The 13,722-nt window shown below is 46.0% G+C and overlaps 1 protein-coding gene across 1 annotated transcript in view; it reads left to right on the top strand.

Annotated features, from left to right (window-relative positions):
* The first annotated feature begins 7,974 nt into the window (after positions 1 to 7,974).
* The window catches only part of TMCC2 (transmembrane and coiled-coil domain family 2), a 38,258-nt gene continuing 32,510 nt past the window's right edge, over positions 7,975 to 13,722 (top strand). Inside the window, exon 1 of the mRNA XM_007114528.3 lies at positions 7,975 to 8,601. Coding sequence (XP_007114590.1) covers positions 8,395 to 8,601 — 207 coding nt within the window. The 5' untranslated portion in view covers positions 7,975 to 8,394. The remainder of the gene's footprint in view (positions 8,602 to 13,722) is intronic.

Raw genomic sequence — 13,722 nt, 5'->3', positions numbered from 1 at the left:
ATGGGGACATATGTATATGTATAACTGATTCACTTTGTTATAAAGCAGAAACTAACACACCATTGTAAAGCAATTATACTCCAATAAAGATGTTAAAAAAAAAAAATCTCTAAGTGCCTGGAAAGCAGGCCTTGAACCTAGCTGAGTGACCTTCCTGTGTGTCAGTGTTTAGGGCTCCTGTCATATTCCTGGAGCTGATTTCAGAAGCACTGATCTAGAACTTTCTCAAAATAGAGCTTAGTGATCCATTAGCAGGTTTCCAGATGATATGGACACACATATCCTGCATAGGGAGTATGACCTTTTTTTAAGGGTGAGGAGGAATAAAGGGAAAATATATAGTATTAAATTTAAAATATCATAAAAATAATTCATTTCAAATAAAATTTTCAATAGTCCCATATCTTGGCTTAAAATTTATGATTATTTCTTAGCACTCCCCTCCCATCTTTATCCAAAATTTTATCATTTCGTTTATATCATCTTTAATTCTTACAACAACACTGGAAAGATATATATTTCTATCCCTATTTTATAGATGAGGAAATTGAGACTCAGGTTAAGTGACTTGTCTAAGTTCATCCAGCTAATAACACAGGTTCATCCAACCCCAAAGCCCTTATTCTAGCTCAACACAATTTTGCCTTCTAATGCTTTCCTTTTATATTATTTAAAGAAGGCTTTTCGTGTCTCTAAATACGCTCTATATTTCTCTCTTTTAACAGCAGCTTGATATTCCATTACACTGCTATGCCACAGTTAGTCATTCACTCCCTATTCTTGGGCATTTAGGTTGCTTCAGGTTTTTCACTGCTATAAACATTTTTTGGTGTGTTGTTGCCTGTTTTCTTCTTTTGAATTATTTCCCAGGATAATTCCCAGGAGGGTTTTACTGGGTGAAAGGGTACAGACATTTATATGGCTCTAGCTATATATTACTGAATTGTGCTATGTCATTGTATCTTGAAAGAGAGTACTGTCTTCTTTCACCAGCACCCTGTGAGAGGTTTAAGGCACGCCTGGAAGATTCACCAGTGAAAACAGCCCTTTGTCCCTCTATCTGCTTGGATATGCCCCAAGGCCATATGAGACTCCCTGAAAATGATTTATAACACAAGCATGCATGCTCCAGAATAAGATCTCACATGGGATAGTGTGATTCCCCCTTCCCAGGAAAGGTTTCTTGATTAAGTTGTCTTTTTCTCTTTGCAGTCACAAGATCAGCAGAAGGTTTTTCAAGCAACTGACATTTCCCTCTTGATTCAGACAGACTGAAGCTCTCCATTCCTGTGTCGGGAAGAGGTGCGGTAGCTATTAAAAACGAAGCATAGACTTCAACTTATGGTTTGCTATTCCGAACTAGGTGCAAAGGGTCAGGATAAATAACAACAAGGAAAGGAAGCCCCAATAGTCAGAGCTGAAAAAGGTTTTAGGAACTGTCAGGAGGAAGTAAAATTGAGGAAAAGTCATACTAGAATAAGAAGCTCTGTTCCAACTGGTGGAAGGTAATTTTGAGATATATATTAATATCTCTGAATCTTAGTTATCTTACATGGCAAGAGTACCATTGGAGGGTATTGAAAGGTTTAGATTGAAATTATATGACGTAATAGGCACTCAATCCCAAAGTAACAGTGCAGTAGGCATTGTGGGAAAAGTGTAGACATTGAAGTCAAACAAAACTGGTTTGGCTAGCTCTTTCTAGCCAGGTGACATGGGGCAAATTTTTAATCCTCTTTAAGCCTCAGTTTCCTTTACTGTAAAATGGAGATTATGATACTTATCTACAAAGTTTGTTTTACAGACTAAGTGGGAGTGTGTTCCAAACATATAGTAAGTGCTTGATAAAAAAGGAGCTATTACTAATTCACAAATCTCTCAATAAATGTGATCAACCAAGTCTTCCCCTACATCTGTGGTTCTCAAACTTAGTGAGCATAAGAACCACCTAGGATACTTGTTTCAAGTGCAGATTTTCAAGCTCCACCCCTGGAAATTCTGTTTCCATTAGTTTGGGGTGGGGCCCAGGAATTGGCATGTGTAACTAAACTCCAAGGTGATTTATGTTGTCGATAGTCCATGAACCAAACTTTGAGAAACACTGCTCTATGGTCTCAGGGAATAAAAAGAAAAAAGAAGTTTTTCCCATCACTAATGTGCCATAAAAATTCTATAACATGCAGATGTAAAATTAAAGAGATTCAAATAGAGTGATTCTATATTCAAGGTGATTTATATAGTTCTTACCTACTTAAAGGCTTCAGAATCATTCTAAAGTGACATTTTATCCTTTTAACACTCATGATATGGATGAATGTGCATAACACTCTTCCCTGGAGTCATCTTAATCCCTCACAGAGATCTCTCTCTCTGGACTGTGGTACTTATCTCCCCCTTGGAGTATTGACAGACATTAACACTTCAATCTTATGTTGTTGTTTTACATTTCATTTGTGTCTCATTTCCGCAACTGGACTTTAAGTCCAAAGGCAGGGACCAATGTCTTTTTTTGTTTTATATCTTCCACAAGCATCTTGTAAAGCCTTTGTAAATGATATTTATTTCATAAATATATTTGAATAAATGGAGATACATCTAACTGTAGTTTAATACTCATTGATAAATTCTTTACCACAAGAGTGGCTCAAAATTACAGTTGTGAAAGGACTATTAGGCTATTAGGCTTTTAGTTTTAGAGTCAGACAGAGCAGTGTGTAGCTCTCTCAGGCCTATGAAAGTGCTATAATGTCTCTGAGCCTGTTTTCTCATTTGTAGAGTGAATAACCCTTACCTTGCAGATTTGACATGGGGATTAAGAGATGTTCACAAGGTTCCTAGCAAAATGCCTAACACCTATGGTTCTCTTTAAACACCTATAGTTCTCTGTGCTTGCTCTTATTATTATATTTAAAAGTACCACATAGAATAATAGATGGAACTGCCATAGATATTTATCTTCAGATGTAAAATAATAAACAACTGATTCTCTCTGAGCAAAGCTGATATTTTCTCTTCTTTTTTTCTGAGTTTTTAAGGTCTAGCATTTTCAGCTTTAAGTAACAGACTGTCCAGAGGTTTGTATGGATTCCCTATGGAGATGGGAAAGGACACAAAGCAGCCATTTTACCAGTCCCAGGCTCTCACAGAGAGCAGTACAATCAGGGTTTAAGTTCATGCTTCACAAACCTCCTCTGTTCATGGCCATGATGCTTGTGACTTTTCTCCCATTACTAAGAAGTAACAAGCACGCTTCCCTGGTGGCGCAGTGGTTGAGAATCCGCCTGCCGATGCAGCGGACACGGGTTCGTGCCCCGGTCCGGGAAGATCCCACATGCTGCAGAGCGGCTAGGCCCGTGAGCTATCACAGCCACTGAGCCTGCGCGTCCGGAGCCTGTGCTCCGCAACGGGAGAGGCCACAACAGTGAGAGGCCCGCGGATCGCAAAAAAAAAAAAAAAAAAAAAAGTAACAAGCACCCAGAATGAAGAATATGCATCCTACCTGAAATGAGAAGCAGGAACTTCCCCATTTTTGTATTACGGATAGGAGATTCACTGCTCCAAGGAAAGAGTCAAACTTTGGATCTCCCATGCAAGTCTTAGGAAAGCTGCTAGAAAAATGTTTACAAAAGTGGCAATCTGGGTTTGTTTACTCCTTTATAGCATTGCTAGTTAGGTATCAGAGAGTCTATGCTATGGAGGAAATAATATATATTATTTCTCAACAAAAATAGTAACTACAGTTTTATACCTGAAGGCAAAAAATTGAAACAAATAGCTAAGAATAAAGTGGATAGTGGTTAAATAAACCATGATACATTCACTTGATAGGATGGTAAACAATCATTTACAATGTTTACCAAGACATATGGAAATATGTCTAAGTAACAGCATATGGAATAACATGGAAACATATAATAACATATTGGAAAATGCTTCTGAGTACATTTTAAGTAAAAAACGGTAAAATTTCGTTTAGACTCAAGAGCTTTCTCCAACTCACGAGTGATGCAGAGCCTTCCCAGTCCTGCCTGCCTCTTACAATAGCCAATAAAAAGCCTGTACTTAGGTGGTGGGATTGTGACATCAGCAACAATCCAGCCAATCTCCCTGACGATTATTTGCGTAGTTTACACCTCCTAATCCAACGGAACCCAGTTTCTTTTAGGGAGAGCATTGAGTGGAAGTGGAAATCTCCAAAAGAAAGGGGAGAAAATTACATTAACAAATGAATACTTGTAATGATGTTGGTATCAAAATACAGTGATCAAAATTATTATATCTGGCTTCTCAAGAGAGTACTTTTACTTTCTAAGCAAAGCACTCTAGTTAGTATGTTAAATCTTAAAATAGCTCTCTGACAACCCATTTGATGTTTAAATTTTTTTAAAGAATTCCTGCAGAATAGGATAATTAATTATCCTTGGATAATCTACAAGCCTCTTGCTATTGGAAAAAGAGAAGCCTTTTATTTCTTAGAGTTAATTGCTCTTACAAAAAGAAAAAAAAATCTACTTTATGCTTACCTGTTGATCTTGGCACCTTATCTTCTACAATTAAAGCTGCATCAGTTTTTCAAGGTAAATGAAGTGGCTGTCGACAAGGATAACAGGATTCCATAACCCTAATCTTTAGCCTCCTTGTTTATACACTTACTGGTTTAGCAAATTTGATATTAGCAGGATTGCCCCCTTCCATTAGCCTAACTGGGATTTCCTTTCACAAAAAGCATTAAACTTAGTGGGATAATCCCACCTTTCTCATGTGGCAGACAGTGGGCTTGGACAAGTTTGTTAATTATTTTTGTTTCATTCAGGTTTACTGAGCACATACCATGTGTCAAGTGTTTTCACATGCATTGTCTAATTTAATTCTCAAAATAACCATGTGCGGATAGATATTATTAGCCCCTGTTTACAGATGAGAAACCCAAGGATGAGAGAGGTTAAGTGATTTGGTTACTCAAGAACACACAGGGAGTAACAGAACCAGAATTCTTACATGTATTTTCTAACACCAAGACCAGTGTCCTTCCCACTACACCATGTTATTTATTTATAATTAACCAGTGGTGCCAAAGCAAAATGGAAAATGCTACTCCTACATACTGAATATAATCTCTTGTATTGTAAACCTGTAAATTTTTGTCTTATCTTGAACGTCAAAATATACTATGTGCCTATATTTTCCCAAGAAACCTAGAATGATAGAATGATTAAATCCTTTAAACAAAATTTCAGTCAAAGTATTTTCAAGTTCTCTTTATTTTAGGTACTCAAGAATCGACTATGACTAATGAAAATTTGTCATCAGCTTCAAACTGGTGGTTGCAGGTCACACAGCTCTCTACACAACTTCTCACCCAAACTTCTTTGGCAGTAGCATATTTGTTCTATAATATGACACTCACTGAAAGTCAGAAATGGGTGAGACACATTTGAACTCCCAAGGATAGAACCACTGGAGTGGAATGTTCAACTTTTTGAAGCTGGATGACATCTTTGTTTAAAGCCATGGCCCTCACCCTGTGCCAGGCAATGTCTAAGTGCTTTACATCTATTACCCAACACCCTATAAGGTTAGTATCCCCACTTCTGAAAGAGGAAACTGGGGCTCAAAGAGGTTAGACAACTTGCCTCCAATCGCATGGTCAGTGGAGAGCAGAGCCAGGATTTGTCCCCAAGCAGTCTGGCCACAGAGTCTGAGCTCTTAACCTCTGCACAACGCTGCCTCTCCAAAATGGAATGTAAAGTATTGGCTGATTTCATAAAACCCACCACTTTTTTGTTGACCTGCTAAATATGGCCACAAACAGGAAATCTGTCCATCATGCTATGGGTACATGAAAATATTATAAACATCAAACTCAAAGTCAACTTCAACCTAGTATGGAAATGAGACATAATTCAAAATCATTATGGTCTCTGCTCCCTTAAAGCTTCACACCGACTGCCTCCACTTTTCTTCAGCCTAGAGTCAGGTCATGAACATGTGTCCACATGTGCTCACCATTTGCCACCCAGGGTCTGTAGGGCCTCTGCACGTCACTGGGGCGAGTCAGACAGGGGGCAGTAGACTCTGTCTGACATCTTGCACTGAGGTCATCTGCCCCCACTGGTTCTGTCTACTCCTGCCACCAACTTCAAAGGCACATTCTGCCTTTCCCTCACCATTGAAAATGCTAAAGCCTTGTGGCCTTGTGTTTCCACATTGTGCCTGATACTGTGTAGTGGAGGTGGGGGTGGTTCTACATTTCCAGCCCATCCTAAATTCCTGTTTTCTAGAAATGGAGCTGCCTTGTTTAGAAAGTAGCTGCTAGACTGAAGTAAAATCTTAACAACTTAGGCTCTTCTAGGACACACATTAAAATGAGTGGGAAAAAGACAGAACAGAGTCAGGAGACTCGCAGACTAGTAGGACTGAAGTGAGGCCAGAATGGTATGATGGGTGTGAAAGAGACTGGGAAACTGTGAAACACTTTAGAGATCACTGTGACTCACTGACTGAGTGGCCCCTTCACTACAGTCTAGGCCAGTGCTTCTCAAATGTTAGCTTGCATCAGAATTACCTGGAGGACTTGTTAAAACAGATTTTGGGGTCCACTATTTTTGATTCAGTAGGTCTGGATGGTGTCCAATAATCTGCATTTCTATCAAGTTTCCAGGATGGCTGATGCTGCTGGTCCCAGGACCCTACTTTGAGAACTGTTCGTCTAGGCTGCTGGGTGGACAAAAACCATGGTATCCACAGTAAGCACAGAGTAGGCACTCATATGGGGTTGTTATTATTACCAGGCTGAATATCTTGGTAACCCCAGTATTTGCTCTCTTGTGCCTCCAGATTAGTCAGCGCAGTTTGGCTGAGATTTATGGGAAAAAGAGATTGCATTCCTTTCCTCTCTTCCATGTCTCAACCTCCTGCCATAAATACCCCTTCTTATTTAAAAGCTGCTTCACAGTTTGCAAAAAACTCTCATACATTATTGTGTTCAAAAATAAAATACTTTCTCATTTCTGAGCATAAAGATGAGACTCAGATAGTTTACTTAAAGTGGGGGGAAGGGAAGGGGCGATGGGGCAGAACACCCGCTTTCTTCTCCTTGCATTCGCAGCTCTGAATGTAGGCATTGGTAGGTGATTCAGGTCAAGTGTCAGAGGGGATCCGCGTCTTCCTCATTGAAGAGCTGTTATGATGTGCAAAGTTAGAACAAAAAAGCAGCGATGATAAGCATCCCTATTCGTCTCCTCCCCGCCAAATAAAATGAGTGGGTGGGGGGAACCCCGACAGAGTCTTTCCTGGAAGACTCACGCATCTGAGTGAGTTTTAGCAGATCCTCACGCATCTGCTAAAACCGCGTTCCATTGGCAAGCCGCCCCCAGTCTCTACTCCGCAGCCCGCTCTCTGCAATGCTGAAACGCAGAAGCCTTGCCCTCCAGACCTCTCCTGGGGGATCGCACGATGCAACCAACCCTAAAAACGTGGCCGCGCGACACCCCCTCAGCCCTCCGGGCTTCCCATTGGCCCGTTGCCGTTGTCACTCCCTCCTTGCCTCGCCTTCCCCCTCCCGGGCCGAGGCACTGGGCGGGGTAGGTTGCGCGCTCGCCGCTGGCTCTGGCGGCGGTCTAGGCTTTGCAGCAGGCGGCGCGGAGGGCGGGGAGTGGCTCTCTCTCTCTCTCTCTCTCTCGCCCGCGCGCGCGCGCGCGCGCGGGCGCGCGGGGGAGGGGCGGGGCGCGGCGAGCTGCGGGCTCCGCTGCCGGCCAGTGTGGGGCGGGGGCCCGCGGCAGGGCTGGGGGCAGCAGTCGGCGTGGCTCTCTCTCTCTCTCTCTCTCGCCCGCGCGCGCGCGCGCGCGCGCGCGGGGGAGGGGCGGGGCGCGGCGAGCTGCGGGCTCCGCTGCCGGCCAGTGTGGGGCGGGGGCCCGCGGCAGGGCTGGGGGCAGCAGTCGGCGCCGAGGGCTGCCGACGAGGACCTGTCCGGCCGGCCGCGCCATGCCTGCCGCGCCCAGCAGCCCGGCCCGCTGGGAGGGATGCGCTGTGCCGCCCAGCTCCCCTCCGCCCGGCCCTTGCCCTGAAGCAGAAAGTTTGGGGGCTGGGGGCTATCTTCTCCCGCTCCAATGACTGCCCAAGGACTCCTGCTGCCCAGCCTCGATTGTGACCTGTCTCCGCTCCCCAGGTCGTAATGAACTATTCCAAGCTGTAACCAAGGCTCCCCTCCTCTCCCCTCTCTCACCCTCCTTTATAAAGGTTTATTTTTTTAATTCAAGAAATTGTGATCCGCCGACTGCCCTCCTCGTTAATAATTTAGACCCCGAGCCTCGTTTCTGAGTGTAAGAGGGGGTGCGGTCTCCCCCAAGAAGGCGCGCTGGAAGGACAGATTCCCCTTGCCGACCCACATACACCATGAAGAGGTGCAAATCGGACGAGCTGCAGCAACAACAGGGTGAGGAGGATGGAGCTGGGCTGGAAGATGCAGCTTGCCACCTGCCGGGCGCGGACCTCCGGCCTGGGGAGGCCACGGGTGCTAACTCTGCTGGCGGGCCAACTTCGGATGCGGGCGCTGCCGCGGCGCCCAACCCGGGTCCCCGAAGCAAGCCTCCCGATTTAAAGGTGAGCGCAGACCCTCCACTTACGAGTCCAGCCGGCGACTTAGCTTTCCCCGCCTCACGCAGAAGTGCTTTAACAGGATAAAAGTGATGGAGAAACCAGATAAAGGTCAGAGAGAATGAGCAGATGTTGGGCCAGACCCTGTGCTGGACGTCAGGTATCATTTGTGCCTCTGTCTTTCAGCTTATTTCGGGCCTCTGTGTTTGTTCCTCATTATTCAGCAGACGTTCTAGTGACTTACGCATCCGAGATTGTTTGAATAATGTGTGTGAAGTGCTCTTCGCAGACAAAGGGCTGGAGAAATCCAAGATGCTAACTAAAGTTGATATCACTTTCCCTCCTGTAAAATGGCAGGGGAAGAAAATTACAGCGTGGGAGCCCTAGCAAAAGACCGTTAGTTTCCTTTGCTGAATTAGTTTCCTCCTTTTGTAACCTTCCTGGAGTGAAGCTCAGTTTGTCCATCTGTGAAAGGGGAGTGTGGGTTTCTTGCCGTTAGGTGGAGCCAGAGGTTAAGCTAGTGCTTGGAGATCCCTGCCGGCTTGCTAAACCAACCCCAGGGTGGAGAACTGACAGGTGGCTGCTTAGTGCTTAGGCTGGTTTGGGGCCTCGGTTCAAGTTGCACACACGCAGAGCCGGCATTTGGAACCAGGATCCGAAAGAGGCGATTGCATGCAGCTGAGAGTCCTTTATTTTCCAGCCTGCGGTTGCCGAGACAATTATTGAGCTGTATTGGATGTCTCTATATTAATTAAAACAGCAGCTGTGATAAATAATGCACCTTTGCTGGAGCTGCCACAGGGACTGCAGGCTCAGGCTTCTCAAGCCAGCTCACCACAGGGCTGAGAGAGATGTCAGCCCAAGGGAGGAACTTAGATGCATCGGAGATTGATGCCTGGGGGACATTTTCTCCAGAGGGGGTGCAAGGTCTTAGCTAGGGGAGCAAAAGGACTCCGTTATGTTAAATAAAGCCTGTATCCTATGGCAGCAGCCACTAAGGAGCTCACCAGAATAAACCAATGACATTCCTCGTTTGGCCTGAGCGGCACAGAGTCAGGAAGTTAGAGCGCAGGTGAGTGTGCTCTTACCTGTGTGTTAACTGTCTGTGTTTCTTGGGGAGGGGGTGAGAAGGTGACTGCTACCTCCATGTGTGTACTTTAAAAATTTGTGGTAGTTATTCGAATGTGACCTCTGGTTTTGCTGCTGTCCTTTTCAGAGTTTTGGGGCTAGCCTTATGTCTAAGATGAGCTCCACTGGGTAGGCTGTGCACAGGAAGTCCTTGGTACCTGGCACACCTGCCACTTCTGAGCCCACCCTGTGTGGTCAGGAGGTGTGGTTCCTATTTTGACTGAGATGGTGAAGGAAAAGAGCTGCTCTTAATGCTGATGTGGGGAGGGGGCCAGCCTTCTGCTGCAGACTTCATCTTCATTCTGGGCCGATCCAGATGGGTCTGGCCAGCAAACCCTGATTCCTTGACCAGGTGGGATTCTCACGCTGAGTCCATGAGCAGCAGCCTTGGAAACTCCCCGACTCTTCAGCTCAGGCAGCAGTGGAAACGGCCAGCTCCATTCATTCCCCCAGCTGCCTTCGTGAGGGAAGGTGGACTGGTTGTGGTGTGGGGCTGCAGTGTCTTTGTCTCTGTAGATAAAGCTGCTTAAAGAAGCTCGTTCATCTCCACCCTCTTATTCTCTCTCTCTTTTTTTTTTTTTTTTTTTTTGGACACTCTCATTCTGGTTGGGGCAGACATAGCAACAACTCTACACTTGATGTTAAATGCTGACTTTCCCCGGACCAAAATTGAGATCAGGTGTGAGAAAAGACGCTGTTCTTCCAAGTTATCCTCCACCCACACCAGAAAGCGTATCACCGAGGTGACCACCGCATGTGGACCCAGGCTGGCAGCCCAGAGAAAACCTAGCTGCTGCCCGCTCAGTGGGAGCACAGGGAGACAATCAGGGCCTTTTCCTGTTTATCTCTGTCTGCTTTATCACGTGTTTACAGCATAGGGACTTCAGAACCAGGCATGAACTTGGGGGCTATCACAATTTGATTTGCTCTGTGATCTCTGGCACATCACTCAACTTTTCTGAGCCTTTTTCTGGAGGAAAGGGACCAGGAATATTGAAGTGTGTCCAAACTTGTTTACCAGTGCTGGCACAGTTTTCCAATGATGGAAAAATTTCATCTTTGGCTCTAGCACTGGGTAGAAGCTAACGTGTTTTAGATTTGATGGTGGTACCAGAACGGGGTAAGTTTGATTTTTAACACCCCCCTGTCTCATACCTGTGTTTGGCCTGGAGCAACCAGCAGTTCTGGCTTGCTTTTGTTTTCATTTTAAACTTTGGAGATAGGAACTTTTGGTCCCTTAAGTCCCACTTCTGTTTTCTTGTGACAGCTCCAGGCATTGTGATGGATTAGGTGCAATGGAGGAAATCATCTTGAGAAAGGGGGAAAAAAAAAAAAAGGCTTTGTGTGAAGCACTTCCGTGGAAGTTGTGTGAAGCACCTCCGTGGAAGTTATGCGGAGGGAGAGGAGAGAATTTTGGTCTGAATGTGCCCTAGCTAGTGGCAGCCAGAGCTTTCAGGGACTCCTGTGGTCTCCCTCCATGGTCCTTCAGTGTTGTGGAGAACTGCACTGTAATTTTCTCCTATGGTGGCCCGGGATCCGTGATTATGGGGTGGGGAGGACCAGTGAAAAGAAGGAAAAATAATTAAGCAGCAATCTTAAAGGAGCAATCATAAAACTGTAACTGAAAAATAGCCTGAAAATGGACATTGCCCCACAGGCAGCTTATGCAGGTACTTTGGGGGCCTTCTCAGCTACTCCACACATTTGATGTGACCTTCAGGGGCGATCTCAGCAGACGCTCCTGCAACAGGAGCCCAACAATTCAGTCACATCCCCTGCCCCCTGTGGCTTGGATTCCTGTTGAACCACTTGAGTTCATGTCTTGATTCATTTGTGATCATTATCCAGTCCTTTGCCGCTGCCAGGTTCCTTGCTAGTTGGGAGGAGATGCTAGATTGCTGGTTACAGAGAGTGTCGGCTGACCCAAAGTACACCAAGATTTTCCGGCAAGTAAATGCAGTGCTAGTGGGAGTGGGGGGAGCTCAGGGGAAAACTGCAGAAAGGGACATGGAGCACACATTCCTGTTAAAAATACAGCATGTAGTAGATGTTGCTGAGGCCTGGGATGAGTGGCTAAGCACGAGAGTCAGCTGGCTCTGTCCTGATGCCTTTTAGAAGCCTGAGGGCAGGGGGGGAAATCGCAGACCTCTCCACCTCTCCCCAGCCTTTCCTGAAAGGAAGGCTCTGGGTTTGCTGGCTGAAAGCCTTCCCCTAGACTTCCCTTGAGGTTCTCTTTCCCCTCACAGAAGCCCCTGCAAACAATTTCTCCAGGGATTTCTGAACCGTACTAATATTTTTTCCTGGAAGAAGAAGGGGGTGCTCTGAATTGCACCATTCCAGTCCTGGTTCGAAGTGCTTTTTTTTAAAAAAAATTTTATGTATTTATTTATTTTTGGCTGCATTGGCTCTTCGTTGCTGCTCTCGGGCTTTCTCTAGTTGCGGTGAGCGGGGGCTACTCTTCATTGCGGTGTGCAGGCTTCTCATTGTGGTGGCTCTTCTTGTTGCGGAGCACGGGCTCTAGTCACGTGGGCTTCAGTAGTTGTGGCACACGGGCTCAGCAGTTGTGGCTCTGGGGCTCTAGAACGCAGGCTCAGTAATTGTGGCGCGAGGCTCAGTAGTTGTGGCTCTGGGGCTCTAGAACGCAGGCTCAGTAGTTGTGGCACACGGGCTTAGTTGCTCTGCGGCATGTGGGATCTTCCCGGACCAGGGCTTGAACCTGTGTTACCTGCATTGGCAGGCGGATTCTTAACCACTGTGCCACCAGGGAAGCCCCTCGAAGTGCTTTTGACTCAGGACTCATTTGGGTTCTTTCATCCACACCATTCACTGGTCTTCCTGTCTGCTCAGAGTGAAGAGCGATTAGAAACCAAAGAGCTGAGGGAAAGTCGCAACTGAATCCTATATGATTTTTCTTGCTGGCTCAAGCCTGTGCTGATCACAGGTGCGTCACCTGCGCCCGATGCCCCTTGTTCGTAGAGAGCGGTCCAGTAGAGAGCCTGCTGGCAAAGGGTTCATGGGCTAACAGATACTGATGCCTTCAGCGGGGAAGGTTTTAAATTGTGAAACACGGCATGCATATAAAAGTGTCTGAAATCATATGTACCCCTTAAGTTACAACAGCAAAACAGACACCCCATCTACCTACCACCCAAATTAAGAGAGAGAACATTGACATTCCCAAGAAGCCCCTGCTTATTTTTCTCTTCTTTTATTTATTTATTTTTAAGGCCCAGGATTGTAGTAAAATTAATGGGCCTCAGTTTCTCCACTTTTTCTATGGAGAAGACAGGCGACTTCATGGGAATGCGGGCAGGATGGAAGGTTGTGTGTGCTCTGGGACCCTGGGGAAGGGTTCTGATGGTAGGGCAGGGCTCTATGTGGCCTTGCTGGGTCATGAGGCCCCCAGCTCTCCTTCAGAAGTGATATGTTCAGGTGTGAAGATTCCCACGGTCTCAGGTGGGCGCAGGACCCCTGGGAGAGGTTTCATCAGGGGAGGTAGGATTGCGGTAGACCTAAGCACAAGGAAATGGGAAATCAGTTCTTTGGCAGCAGGCATTGCCTCTGCCTCCAGGCAAACAGGGTGAAACACTTGCAAGAAAGTCATCCATCTGGGCTTCCCTGGTGGCGCAGTGGTTGAGAGTCCGCCTGCCGATGCAGGGGACACGGGTTCGTGCCCCGGTCCAGGAAGATCCCACATGCCGCGGAGCAGCTGGGCCCGTGAGCCATGGCCGGTGAGCCTGCGCGTCCGGAGCCTGTGCTCCGCAACGGGAGAGGCCACAGCAGTGAGAGGCCCGTGTACCGCAAAAAAAAAAAAAAAGAAAAAGAAAGTCATCTGTCGAAGCACATGTAAGTTTGAGGGTGCTTCAAGCATCACTGATGGAATCAGAAACATATGGGGTTCATCAGAAGAGGTGCACTTAGAGCAAGTTTTAAAGGGTGGAAACGTTAGTTACCAAAGAAGAGGAGGGCACTTTCTAAGTAGGGGAAGTGAAAGGGCAA

This window comes from Physeter macrocephalus, chromosome 4 (genome assembly GCF_002837175.3).
Source record: "Physeter macrocephalus isolate SW-GA chromosome 4, ASM283717v5, whole genome shotgun sequence".
Classification (NCBI taxonomy): Eukaryota; Metazoa; Chordata; class Mammalia; order Artiodactyla; family Physeteridae; genus Physeter; species Physeter macrocephalus.
The sequence above is the reverse complement of the archived record's forward strand: the minus strand, read 5'-3'. Positions and strand labels throughout refer to the sequence as shown.